Genomic DNA, 14,450 nt, shown 5'->3' with positions numbered 1-14,450 from the left:
GGGCAGTTGACCATGAAACATACATACACTCACTGAACTTACAAACTAAAAACCATGAGATGAGACTGTCCTTACAAACCAATGTCTTTATAAACCACATGGCATTCAGGTGCACACACAGACACACTTAAGTAGAACAGGTTGGCTGACTGACATCATTTAGCTACACATTAATTATAAAATACCTCTGAATTGATGGGGAGTGAATCCAGGACTGGATCTGTCTCGTTTGGGACACTGGTTGTCATCTGATCCTGGTCATTTTCAGCTCTGACCTGAAACAGAAAATAAATACAAGTCAACACCATATTCCCTTTGACTTATTTACGGAGATATCCTCAATAAAGTAATGGTGCTCTATGAGAGCAAACACCCATGAAAGGAAACTAGTTTTAAATCCAGCCAAAATGTTTGGTAAAGTCAAAATAAAAACCCAACTTCTGTACCTGTTCTGTGTTGTCAGTTGTAGAAGTTGAATGAGTACAGTCAGGACTTTGAGACATTTCTTTCTCCAACTCCTGTGAAAAAGAAGAAAGACTGATTATTTTTCCCCACAGAAGAATTTCTGTGATGTAGCAGAGAAAATAGTCTGATGGTTGACTTAAGTATTTCGAATTCTGGAAACGGCGTAAATACTATCATACTGTAATTATTTATTATACATTTGCGGGAAACTGGTTAATTTGCACAGCAATGTCTTGTACAGTCAGCCATCTATTGTTGTGAAAAGAATGGTAAAACAAAGAAGGTTCAGGTTGTAAATCATCATTATTAGCATATTAAATGAACATAGTCTTAAGATTCATAAATTTTGATTTTTTTAGTACCTTGAGTCGCCATGGCCAGTCTGAGTCCCCATAATTGTACGTAATCTCTTCTCCCTGATTGATATCTCGAGTTGCAAATAAACACAAATGTGGCTTCTGTTGCACGGTCAGATACTTCATTTTGGCATTTGGGCTGATATTGTCATCGTTTATAAGCCTTCCAAGAGAGCCATCTTCTTTTGCTGCATCAACACTGCAAATATATAACATTGCATTTTAAATATAAACACATTCATTTACATATATGCCATTCTAATTAGACTTCTGATACAAACATACTCACCACCAGAGTTTTCCATTAAAGTAGAATTCAAACAAGAAAACTTTAAGGTTGTCATGGTAAATTTTCTGTCTCCTCTCACATTCCTCTTTACTTATCAGTTCACCTTGATACTCACACAGAAAGTCTCCTTTCTGAAAAGAGGTTGTGGCAAAAATACCACGACCTAATGAAGAAAGCAAAAATAATAGTAGAGTAAACAATGTATAAAGGCTTGACTGTAATTAAACCACCCCCCAAAAATACCCATACCTTTAAAGGCACTGATGTACTTGACGTCAAGCCCCACTTTGTCCGTTTTGGTATCAATATAATATTTGGCATCTTCCTTCGGTTTTATGCGTCTTCGCCTCTGCATGTTTTACTGGCATGTATGAAAAGTTATAACAGTCAAATAAGGAATTACAGGCTTCTTTGTAATTCCTACAAGCTTTAAAGCTAAAAATTAAATTATAACTATGGAAACATGTTATGCATGCAAGACACATACCTACGGTGGCCGACAGGTGCAAATGCGCAGCAACAGAGAAAACATGCAAACAAACAAAAAAAGACACGCGCACAAATTAAATGCAGCAAACATAAAAATAGACGGAAACAAAAAAGAATACAACCACAAATGAAATGCAGCAAGGCTTAGCTTTAATCAGTCAAACCCATTTGCTCAGGAATAAATTAAATACTTTAGTGAACCAAAAAATTTTACAGCTATTACCTGGCTTAATATCTGTGTTTCACCTCCACTCATAGGGCAAACTATCGGGAGTTTTTAAAACAATTTACCGGGAGACATGGGTTCTCTCTCGGTGTGCCGAACATGGAGCATCCGGCCAGCTGACAGCTGGCGAGGGGAGCTGGCTGTTAATGCAGCGGGAGCAGACATCTCCAAAAACGTCAGATCAATATTGTAATTAAGTGATTTATTGATGAACTGAGCAGATATTTCTGATCTATACATTTACATTCTAGCCTAAAAACATTGTAAAAAATCATTTTGTATAATTTTAAGTGTAATACAGCACTTCTGGAGCACTTCCGGTTTTCAGCACTTTTTGTTTGCATCATTTCTTTTGTTTGCGTCTCTCTTTTTGTTTGCGTCTCTCTTTTTTATTTGCTGCATTTCATTTGTGGTTGTATTCTTTTTTGTTTGCATGTCTTTTTTGTTTGCTGCATTTTATTTGCTTTTTGTTTGCGTCTATTTTTATGTTTGCTGCATTTCATTTGTGCATGTGTCTTTTTTTTGTTCGCATGTTTTCTCTGTTGCTGCGCATTTGCATCTGTCGGCCACTGTACATACCTCAGATAAAACACCAACACTATAATGTATTTAATCACTGATTTAAAAAGTGCTTTACCATCTACAAATAGTTCATACAATGATCAGTGTTCAATATGTTGAGGTTCAGCCAATAGTACAGCCTTACAAGAACACTTGAGCCATAATTTAAGGAAAAAGGGTAGTTTTTTGCACAAATGAATTTTGTTAATCTTTTAAATCTTTTAGTCAGTCATCCAGGTACAATCTCCTCCAACTTTTAAATGCATCCCTGCTTCAACACACCTAAATCAAATAATGAGGTCAGAAATCTGGAGAATTTGGCTGTATGTGAGGTTATTCAGCTAATTAAGGTACAAATACACATTTAAAAGTTGAAGGACGCCTATATTTGCCTGAATTTGAGGACTCCTGGTTTACACTTTCAGCATTTAAGTTGCTGAAGTCAGCGAAGTAATTACAGTACACAGCTTTAAAGCCATCGGTGCACCTGCCCTATTGCATCCATTTATTCAAACATTCAACCATTAGTGCTTTTCTAAAAGATAAACAAGTTTCACAGAAACCTGTGTGTTTACTTCTTATTAATTTCCTGCTGCTCTTCAGCAGGACCGAAGGCAATCAAGCTTAACGAGCTTAACAAGCAGAGCGTCTACGCAAATAGCTAACATAAAGCAAGCAGTTTGCCAATATCATTAAATATAATGATGACAACCTTAGTCTATCACCCAGCTTTTACCACCGAAAGCTAGGTGGTACCTGTTTGGGGTATGGTACCACACAGATACCATCTACTCCAGACATTGTCAACTTGTCAAACACGTTTCGTCTAGCTACAAGGCTAGCTCTCCTAGCAAGCTAGTCTCTTACTTTAAAACACTCGGAATAAAAACTATACTGCTTCAGGTAAGTCTTTTCAGTCATAAAAGTATACATATCTAAGTTACTTGATGTAAATATCCAAAATAAGTTGGTTAGCTTTCATGTCACCTAAATTAAAATCTAAAATAATTAATTTTGCTCAAAATTCTTCATTACATTTGCACTTATTTACTTGCAAATAACTATCCAGGCAAAATGTATTTTTAATTTACCATTTATCCTTACCTGTGCACAGTTATTCCACCAACACGTCCATATTGAGAGTTGCGGCTTCAAATGGGGATTTAATTTTTAAAAACTTGGCGTCCGGGACTGTTTGGTAATCAGACACACCCACAAGATTTTTCCAGCCAATCAGATGATGACCGGCTAAAAGCGCGCGTAGTGTATGAAAAATGTGTGTAAAAGTGCAATTCATACACTGAAATCAGGCCGCTGTGTTATACACTGGAATACACAAATCTCAGGTCACATGGTATAAAAGGACAATTAAAGAAAGTGAGATATCACACTGTTTATATACTGAAAAGTACAAATACATGGTCCACATCATGCAAACACCGGCATAGTCCCTATAAAACTTTAGATTTATGAGAAAAAGTGTTTAGATACTCAAAATTTAAAATACACTCCTTGATTTATGAGGACATCGGCATTGTCCTTGTATTACCCTTAGGTCTGTGTAACATAAGTACGTATTCAGGTCAAAAGGCAGGTTAAACCATGTATACCAACACACACACACATATACACACACACACACATTTATTTGCAGATTTTTCTTTGGGGAAAAAAATTGGGAAAACATTTGTGCATTTTCTTCCACTTTGTGATTATACACTGCTTGCTCTATTGCACAAATTCCAATAAAATACATTATATGACAAAATGTGGAAATGTTTATGGGGAGTGAAAATAAAAAGCATAACAATAAAAAGTGCAGAGACAAAATGCAGTTCCACTATCAACCACCGGAGGAAAGCGGCAACTTGCAGTACCAGGTCTTCTTCCCACTAATCTACACACTTGTGAGAACAAATTTGAATTTCCGTCTTTTTGTGTTCTCTGTACAGATAATGCTGCACAAGTCTGATTACCTATTTACCTCAGATGTAAACTCGTACCTGCTTACAGGTGAAGTTTAATGACTTCAGGAAAATGTTTTACTCCTTCACAGAAGCGTGACGTTTGTCCTGCAGCGACAGAATTCAAATTGAGCCACTGTTAAATAATATTGCTTCTTTTATGATGCACTTTTCCTAACTAAATCCCCCCCATGAGGCCTATCTTTGCTCTGTGTTCCCTAACAGCCTGCATGAATCAAAAGGAGGGAAGAAAAAAGAAAAAAGCTCTACCTCTAAAAAGTTTTACACAAGTCACCCAGACTGCAGGCTGCAGTCTCTCTGAACCATCATTACAGTCATTAGGCAAGAATAAGCTCTGTATCACAGGCGTCCACCAGCGTCCAGTTTAACCCAGCACAATTAGCACATCCGTTGGAGTAGAATTACCCTGTAAAATGAGAATGCTCTCGACAAAAGAGGCAGTGGAGTTGGAGCTGAAAAAAAAGGGTAAGTGAGGAAAAGGGGGAGAGGAGAAATAAGGGAGGACAGGGAGAGATTAAAATTGTTTGAATTGAATCCACGCTCACCCCATTCATTTGGTATTCTGCTCAAATCAGGCCTTTTGTTCAGCCTGGCGTAAAGTAGTGTCAATCATCTCGACCCGGTTGTGTAGAATGGGGAAATTTATTATGAATTTGCTCCTGCAAATAATGAGGACTACCCCCTGCCTGCTCGCTCATTCTCCCCCAAGCTACCTCTCCTGACCCCCTCCCCCCCACTCCCAGCTCCTTGCCTCCACCCCCCATATCAATGCCACAGAATAGGCAATAGAAAGTGAAGTTAGCAATCTCAGGGCCACTCGCACTCTGGACCCACATCAAAGTGACAGAGACGTCCAATCAGATTTGTCTTACAGGCATTACATGATGAATATGGTGCGGCCGTAGCACAAAAGCGCCTTTGTGTCTCCTCCAAGCAGAGACTATTCACAGCTCGCCACAGCCAGCCAGAGTGGAAGTAAATGGCCAAAAGGGCCCAAGCCAAAAAAAAAAGCACCCAAACTTGTGCAGCACAATGGGCCATGCAAATAACTGCCCCGCCACCTCCACCCAGCCACACATCCCCACCTCTTCCATCCTTCCATCCTTCAAGCCCAAGCTTGGTTCTTCTTCTACTGGGTCATCTGAAGTTTAAGGCCTATTCACTCACTCAGAGAGGTGTCAGTTAAAAGTGCCTGGCTGCACGCATTTAGAATTGCTTTTTTTTTCTTTCTTTCTTTCTTTTTTGGTCTTCTGTTAAAAAGGAAAAGATTTCTTCTTTAGGAGAGATAGAAGAAAATCGCGAGTTGACTTTTTTGTCAGAATGTTAAAGTGACTTGGCAGCTGCATGCCGGGAACTGGTTTGCTAAAAGTCGGAGTTGGTGGAATGTTTCAGAAACACTGGGTGGGTGACCTGATTGCTAGATTGTGGGAATTTCTGAAATAAAATGTCATGGAAAAACTTTTGCAATGGAAAAGATCTTTTGGAAAACAGATTCCACTTTTTCTTCTGACAAGTTGTGCACCAGTTTAAAAGCCTGTCCTAGAATTATATAAAGGTATTTGTGCAGTAAATGCACTGGCTGAAAGAATACACATATTTACTTCATTTTTTCATTATAACCACAAGCTTCAATTTATTTTACTGTTTTTTTTATGTGATAAATCAACACAATGCATCACATAGTTATTAAATGGAAGGGAATGATGGATGGCTTTCAAATGTATTCATGAATGATAACCTGGAAAGTGCGGCATGCATTTATTTCTCAGTCACACCTCGCTCAGACTTCAGGAAGAGCATCTCTTGTGGTAAACTGCTAGTAGCACTCACATGGACAGCTCACATCTGGCCCACCATTTGGTGCTCATTGATCAACATGACTTGGTAGAGTCTGAGTTGTGTCTCCAGATGTTGTTTTATTAAGCTAGTCTTGCTCCAAATTTCCCCACATTTCTATTGCTGAGGTCTGCTGTGTTCTTTCTTCTTTGTGATGCTGTTTGTTTCCCAAGATTTCTAACAAACCTCTGAGGCCTTCACAAAACAGCTTATTTATACTGAAAATACACGACACATGGAAAAGCTTCAAATATCAAGCATAACCTATGTTTTCAAAACCCAGAAAGACCTGCAGGCTCAGGCATACAACTATTATAAATTTTAATCATAAAAAAATATCAGAGAGATATAAGGAAATGAGATAGACAAGGCACAATCCTTGACTTCTTTATAAGAAGTTTCACGTAAGAGCAATTTAGAGAGACCAGGTAGTTTAGCAATGATGTTTGTGGACTTTGGGAGGAAACTGGAGTACCTGGAAAGAACCGACGCTTGCAGAGGGAAAACAAGGACATTGCAGCTTGTCTCTTATCCAGCTGCTGTGTGTGTATGTGTTTTGAGAGGGGGCTCGGTGTAGAAGGTAAGTGGGTGGTGGTGGGATAAATGAGACAGCTACATCAGTTCAGCATGCTCTCTGTCTGTGTTAAAGATAAACTCATGTGGAGCTTCTGCTTAAACATTAACGCTGCGCTCAAGGCTGCACAGGACCTCGTTTTTGCACAGGGTCTGATTCACTTTCATGTTCCATCTTCAGTTTCTTTGTTTTAAAAGTATAAACCCAAGACATTTATTATTTATTATCATATATGCTTGGATTGAAAATCTTTGCCTGTCCTCCCCAAACAAAAAAAAAATAATAAATTTTTTCATTAGGGTTAATTTCTTCTGACCTCTCCACCCCCAATATGACAAAAAAAAAAAGTCTTGTGTTTATATTTTTGTTCGGTGCAGTTAAATCGGTTTCACAGCCAATGATCAAACTCATATTTTCAGATTTTTTTTTATATAAAAGAGTATGTTATCATTTATCACAATAAAAAGTAAATATACTGGATGCTGGCTCTAAGATTTGTCTCTCTACAAACAGAAGTTTAAAAAAAATCTTTTAAAAAGTTCAATCAAACTATGTACTGACTGAACATTACCAGTATGTAGTTTTCAAAATTTATCATAAAGAAACAAAGTCTGAAATGTGTGGCATGCATTTGTTTTCTGCTTCCACTCCATTTTAAATGCTTTGTAGAACTTCGTTTTGTGGAAATTGCAGTTGATTTTTTATTTTTTTTTTTTGAGATATGCCAAAAAACTTTTCTGGTTTTCATATTTCATAGAATCTAAACTTTGTCCATTGTTCTCTGTAAGATACCCCAATGCTTGGTCAGATCAGATAAAGTTTCTACAAACATCAATTTTTAAGCCTTGCCACAGATTCTCAGTTGAATTTATAGATCTGGACTTTGTGTCCCTGATCCTCGGGATCCACTGTCATGCATGTTTTATGACTTTTTCTACTACTGGACACTTGCCTTAAATGAATGAGTGAATGGCCTTTTCAGTGCTTGGTGGCATTGCCCTTTATTTGACTCCCTCCACGGCCTTGTCACCTCTGACTAGGTTCAAAATCATTGCTGAAGAAAAGCCCCCCACAGGATGATGCTGTCACCTCCATGTTAAGCTCTGGGAATGATGTGTTCAAGGTAATGTTCATCTATAGTTTTTATCTCTTTCTCTTTTTTTGTCTGTAATGATGCCTGTTAAAATTTGGCTTTGTTTAAAGAAGAGCTCCTACTGTAGGACTTCATCTTTTAATAGTGGCTTTCTGTGCTACTTTGTGTTGATCTAGCTCATGACTTCCCAATAAAATAAACTGAAGTTTGTGTTTTAATTTTGACTAAAGGAGAAAAACTTAAAGAAAAGCACACATTTACTTAACAAAGGATGATTAAGTGAAGCACAACTCAATAAAAGTGATCCAATATTTCAGAATATTTCAGGTCTTGGCAAAGATAAACAAATTTAGATGAAAAGGATTTAGAAGAGGTTTTGGTAAGCATGGATTGCCGCAGGATTTCGCCTCAAACAGTACTCCAAAGAACTCCCAATGAACGGAAACCCATCTCACCATTCTGGTAGTTGCAACAGATGACCAATCAGCACTCCTGTTTACTCATGCGTCAGCTCTATTGCGCAAGAAAACAGTCAGGAACAGCTGGTGATTGATGTCGAGCTAAAATTAAAGCGACCCTTATATATTGTGGAGGTGAAAATGACCCATGCACAAGCTGACATGGATAAATCATTTCCCCCCTCAGCTCCTCGAGGAAAGAATAGAATATCCATCCAAACGGGACGAGGGAAAAGCTCTTATTTTCGCTTGGTGCCGTGGCCTCTGCCTGACACTGGACCGCGTAAGAAACCGCATTTCGAGCCAACAATAGTGGACTAGCGGGGGTTCTTCTGCGCCTCGCATTGATTCGTCTTTTTGAGCCTCTGTGGCGTTAAAGGTTATAATGGAGAGGGTAATTAATGTCATCTATCACTTGTTTGATTCTGTCGCTGCTTCCACCTGACAGGCCTCACATGCGCGAGCCGTGAGCCAATAGGAGCGCGAGAGGCTTTGTCACTGAACGCAGGGCACGTGTCTCACACCTGCAGGCTGTTGGGTTTGTCTTCCAGTCTGCTTTGGAGAAGGAGAAGGAGAAGAAGCAGAGGAAACTTTTTTTGTTTTAGTTTATAAAAAAAAAAGTTTCATTGGACCCAAATCAGACATGATGTCTGGTTCCACCTTTTCCCTCAAAAAGATCTATGTGGAAAAGCCCATTTCCACCCCTTGAAATAAAAATACAACTGGACATGAGGTTAAAAGTAATAAATATAAGATACATCATTATGATCTGATTATCTTAGGTTATGTTTTCGAAATACAAATCCACATTTGTAAGATACTAATTATTTTAGGTTTCAAAGTCGCAAGACTCAAAGAAATAAATTTGACATTCAATGTTATAATTACGAGATGCAAAGCTACATTTAAAATTTGAACACATGATTTTGATTTTGAGATGAATCAGTATGAGTTGAAGTAAGAATTATTAAATTAAAGGTCATAATTTGACTTCTAATATATATATATATATATATACACATATATATATATATGTATATATATATATACACATAAGATTTGGGAGATTTCAAGTCACAATTGTGACCCTTTACCTCACAAATAATAGATTCAAAGTCAAATTTCTGATTATTAAAGTCACAATACGGGATTCAAAGCAACAATTCTGGCTTTGACTTGTGCACTCTTAATGATATGCAAACTCAATTACAACATTTAACTCATCATTTCAATTCCAAACTCATGTTTAAACTTTAGGAAACTTTTTACATTTAAAGTAACACTTTTGACTGCCACAATCATAATTATGACATGCAAATTCCTAGGTTTAGTTCCAGTCATATTTTGTCATTTCAAGCTGATAACAGATATCCTCCATTATCATAACTCTGATTTTACAGTCATATGAGATTCCGAGTTAATGTTTTTCATAACCATGAGATTCATTTTAACATTAAAAGTTATTCCATCAGTTCCACCGTAATTTGAGATATTCAGTCAAAGTTATAAGAAGTAACAAATATTACACTTTCAACGACTTGCCATATCCAGGTGAAATGAATCCTCTTTCATTCCATTTCTGCCTCCCTGAATTAAGCTTCGGGTGTTTGTTTACAACAGAAGATCTTCCATAATTCGCATAATGAGGCGCAAAAGCCACGCACAATGGCGCTCACAATGGGGTGTTGTGCTCCCCATTTTGGTAGGAGACGGGCTTCTTGATTGGCTTGTGTGCTCCGTGAAAAACACAGTCGGGGATACAAGCAGCCTTACAACCCCAGGTTTTATTTAGATTGATCTCAATCGGGCAATAAGAATTTTGACCCGCCTTATTGTCTCGCTGACTTTCCCCGAGCTATATTTCAAAGTGTCTATATGCCCTTTGAGTGAAATGAATTGCAGCCCCCACCTACGCCTCTCCATCCTCTCCCTCCGCCCCAGGCACTCCGAGCTATTATTGGTGTATGCAAAAGAAAACAATACGATGCATGAAACGTAATATTAATCTCCCCGCCTTGAATGCGCACAAAGCGCCGTGGAAGGTGCGCGTCAATAATGGTTATTGAGTGCTCACCCAGCTGCGCAATTTTCCCCGTGTGCACAACCAAGTCGGGAAAAGGTCACGCATGGGGCTTTGAATAGAGGAGAAGCTCCCTATAGTTTGCTCAATTACCGTCCAGCACACTTGTGGCCCCCTCTCTCTACTTCACACACACACACACACACACACACACACCCAAGATAAAGTGAATAACCAGCACACTGCAAAGGCATAATATAAATAGGTTTAACTTTATTTATTTAAAAAAAAAACTTGTTTACACAAAATATATCTGTTAAAATCGAATATTTACATTTTCGACTACGAGAAACAAGTGCATACATCAATAAAGGTTCTCTATCAAAAACAAGAAAAACACTACAATCGGTCACAGGTAGTCATACGCGTCACACATGCCATACCTGACAGCTGCTTCTCAGGGCAACAACGCCGTCAGAAAAAAAAAAAAAAAAAAGTGGCAGTAATAACATTTCTGTTTGGCTCATTGTACAAAAATAATGTCTCCGTGTTAAAACATTTTGTCCTATGTTACAGTGTTACGAAATGTAAAGTACTACGTCATAACTGAGAAAAAGTCCGTTGACGCGTCATCTTCCAGGAGGAAAAAAAAAGTGCAGCAGGTGAGGAAGGCAGTCCGTGTTTCCTGCAGGAATTTCAGCACCGTTTCTGCACTTATCCTGCTGCGTCGCAGCTTAATTGCACTTAATCAAACAGAGCGTCAACATTTTTCACGCGCCAGTGTGAGTCCAGCTCCTCTCTTTCTTTCAGGGGGTGGAGGAGGGAGGGAAGGTGGCCGCTATTTATCTGCGACAGGATGCTTCCTCTCTCACTTTCTCACTATTGCTTTGCTCCCTCAGAAGCTTCAAGGGATACAAATCACCTGCAAGCACAGCGCGCAGGCTGCAGAAAGCTGTGTCAGCACTTCTTGCGAGAAGTCCGATTCATTGCCAAAAGAGTTTGATTGCGGCGCTGGCGGCGTCAGTATCTGTCAAACCAGGTTGTAAAGTCCAACAGTTCCTGCTCCTCTGAGCTCAGGGGCTCGTAGCCGCCTTCGTCTGATGAGTAGGTGGAGTGAGGTGACTCCGGGTCGGCGGAGTAGCTGTTGGAGAGCGTCGGGGACGGCAGCCCGCACTGGAACGCGGCTGAGACTGCGTCGTGCTCGTCGAGGAGCTGCTGCAGAGCCCTGATGTACTCCACCGCGGACCTGAGCGTCTCCACTTTGCTCATCTTCTTGTTAGCGGCGCCGTTCGGCACGTGCTGACGCAGCGTCTGGAAGCCCATGTTGACCTGCTTGACCCGGTTCCGCTCCCTCTCGTTCCGCCGGGCCACGGCCACGGGTTGCTGTTGTGGAATGGAGTAGCCGAGGCCGTTGAAGCTCAGGCGCCGCTTGCAGCGCAGCAGCTCCGGGGAGCTGGAGCGCTGTCTCTTCAGCACCTTGGTTTTGCTCTGGAAGGCGACTGCCGCGCTGGCGTTCGGGTGCGCTGCGGGTCCCGCTGCGTCCTGGGCCGGTGCGTGCAGACTGATGGTGGCACGTCCGAAGGTGAATGCCGTCTGCGTGGTGGTGATGGTCGCAGTTTCCATCTCGCTGACAGAGCTTCTAACGTGATGAATTCAGAGAGTAAGTGAGTGGGTTTGGCAGTGTTCAGCTCTCGTGTCCTTCGCGTGGGGACCGTGTGGCTAACTCTCGTCCAACTCTCTCTTGACTGCTTACACTCCACGAGCCGATCTGACCCAAACTTTGGCAGCACTCCTCTTTTTCAACACGCGCCCCAGCACGCACCCCACCCACACCCCTCTTTTTGGGGAGACGCACGCTTTTCGTGGCGATGCCCCGCCCCCGCTGTGTGATTCTCCAGCAAGCCCGACTCCCCCTCGGGCCAGGCGCGTGGCTCAGGGAGCTCAATAAACAATCCCGAGCTTTCACTGCGCCGGGAGCACGCGCTGGGCTCATTTACATTCCAATGTCTCCAACTTGAAGGCCCATTGGTCGATTCAAACGGCCTGCAACCGTGCGAAAAGAAAGAAAGGGAGGAAAAAATACAGACAGAAGAAAAAGAGTGGGGAATAAAGGGAAAAAGTGCATAGTTCGGTTCTTTGAAATGCCTTTTGAATCCAACATTGTAACTCTGGCACGTCTTCAAATTATCAGTGCCTCCACCCCCACCACCACCACCGACGCCGCCACCTCCCCAGCCTCGACCATCTTTCTCCTGAAGCTATTTACAATCGTAAATACCAAGGACGCTCACTGTCGTATCTAGGCGACAAATTTGCAAAGAGAAAATAAGTTGCAAGCGTGTCTCAAAAAAGCAGAAAATAATAAGGTGACGAAGCTAGTATGAGGAGAAGTTCGTCAAAACATCAAATTCACTGTGTGTAGATCAAATAAAGCCGTGACCTCTCTATTCAAAGCAAGTCCAGCTGGATTCAAAAAAGCTGTAAAAACGTTTTCGAAAAAAAAAAAAAAAAAAAAAAAAAAAAAACCAGTTCTTAAGTCCGGTCTCACAGATGTGGAATTTCAGCACCACGTTTCACTGGACAGTCGAAGGGCGAAAAAATAATCTGCAAGATTTCCTCGCTTGACTTTAAAATGTGTCCATTCCCTAATTATTGTTTTGTTTGTTTGTTTGTTTGTTTACTCTTCATGTGTCGTCGTACAACAACCAAGAAACCTGTTGTTTATGCTTAAAAGTCTTTGGCGCAAAAAATCACTGTAGGAAGTCAGCATGAAAGCGCTACAGCTCTACAGGCAAGAAATAAAAATGTGTCTCTGACACCCTCTGGTGGATTGAAAGAGACATTACACATTATAATCCAATTCGAAGTGAAATGAATTGTAGACCCATGAATCTCAAAGTGTGGTGGTTGCATACAGCCCGCAAAGATGGGCTGCTGTTTGCACACCAGAGACCATGCAGGTGTTACTAAGGTCAAGGGATGAATCTATCCGCTGTCCAAGCCATCCTCCCCGTGTACTTTTCCAGGGTATGAACAATAGATGTGCTTATTTCATACGGAAACATTTAGAACACAGGACCGAAGTTTATCAACTGTCCGTGGTTTTTCCATCCTTTCAAACTGCTTAAAACTGGTTCCCGACTCCACAACAGAGCTCCTCTGACCCAGTGCATTAAACAGCAGATTTTGATGATAAAAATTAGCACGTGTTTCATATAATATCTTCAAATTCATATTAAACAGACATGAGCAATTTCAATACTAAAACATCTATTACACTCAATATTTTCTGTTTAGTTGTTCTACTTCTTTGGTTATAATGACCTAAAATGTTTATCAGATGAATATATGACTTATGCACTTTTAAGAATGTAATATAATATGAAAAACTCTACTACATAGACTAATTCTAATCAAAATGTGAGATTTATATCTAAGAACTAATTGTTCTACTGATTAAGTTATATATTAAACCATAAGTCTAAATCTAACCCAAATTGAAGCCTACTCAAAACAATCACGATCAAACTTATATTTCAACATGTGCTAAGTTAAACATCATTAAAACTTGCATAATTAAACTATTATTTCCAGCAACATACATATACATATGTATACAGATACATTACTCAAAGGTATTAAAAAGCATTTTTGAAAGAAAACATTAAAAAATCTCTGGGCTTTCAACTCTTTCAAAGCCATGGTAATAAAATGGCTGTATCCGGGGTGGTCGGGTACATCCGTGGTATACCCGACCATCCGCCACCCTCGTTTTTACCTTTCAAATGCCATAATTTTGTATATATCAAGTGTTGAAGGAGTTTTCCCTCTCCTTGTCACCAGTAGGGGGCACTTAAGGAACTCTCTAGCGATCTCTGTTACTCAGCTGTTAGTGTTGGTCTTGTGGTATCTCTTCTGCCATTTAATTGAATATCCTGATCACAAGAGAGCCAAATGAAACTGAATATTGTTATTCCTTTGCAAGTTAAATTTTAAATTTGACTATGACAAGCCTTACAAATCTTATTAAGCTACTAGAAGGTGTGAATTTCTTAGTTAAAATGTCAGTTGTACTTTTAATTGAATGTTTGCTTTTCA

At 39.9% G+C, this 14,450-nt stretch overlaps 2 protein-coding genes and 1 long non-coding RNA gene across 4 annotated transcripts in view; all 3 read right to left on the bottom strand.

Moving 5' to 3' along the window:
* LOC106937977 (uncharacterized) overlaps nt 1-4,029 on the bottom strand; it is a 9,348-nt gene extending 5,319 nt beyond the window's left edge. The window contains exon 1 of the long non-coding RNA XR_001422503.1: nt 3,961-4,029. This is a non-coding gene — a long non-coding RNA (uncharacterized LOC106937977). The remainder of the gene's footprint in view (nt 1-3,960) is intronic.
* Nucleotides 7-3,816, bottom strand: LOC106937976 (N-lysine methyltransferase SETD8-A-like). 2 transcript variants are annotated; one of them, XM_015019759.1, is made up of 6 exons: nt 2,405-3,816; nt 1,360-1,597; nt 1,111-1,273; nt 828-1,020; nt 447-518; nt 7-275 (listed from the first exon to the last, which is right to left on the bottom strand). In XM_015019759.1, exons 2-6 carry the CDS (start codon nt 1,463-1,465, stop codon nt 171-173), a joined length of 639 nt encoding a protein of 212 aa, XP_014875245.1. In that variant the 5' UTR covers nt 1,466-1,597; nt 2,405-3,816; the 3' UTR covers nt 7-170. The 2 variants fall into 2 exon arrangements, with proteins under 2 accessions (XP_014875245.1, XP_014875246.1); XM_015019760.1 differs by having other exon boundaries at nt 828-1,009; nt 1,226-1,273.
* Nucleotides 4,030-10,610: 6,581 nt separating the features above from the next.
* LOC106937978 (achaete-scute homolog 1b-like) lies at nt 10,611-12,846 on the bottom strand. The gene has a single exon (XM_015019761.1). The coding sequence runs from the start codon at nt 11,973-11,975 to the stop codon at nt 11,373-11,375; it is 603 nt and encodes a 200-aa protein (XP_014875247.1). The 5' UTR covers nt 11,976-12,846; the 3' UTR covers nt 10,611-11,372.
* Between the last annotated feature and the right edge of the window lie 1,604 nt (nt 12,847-14,450).

This window comes from Poecilia latipinna, unplaced genomic scaffold (assembly GCF_001443285.1).
Source record: "Poecilia latipinna isolate Pla-1442-1.1 unplaced genomic scaffold, P_latipinna-1.0 Scaffold2478, whole genome shotgun sequence".
Classification (NCBI taxonomy): Eukaryota; Metazoa; Chordata; class Actinopteri; order Cyprinodontiformes; family Poeciliidae; genus Poecilia; species Poecilia latipinna.
This window is presented reverse-complemented; position numbering and strand designations above follow the sequence as displayed.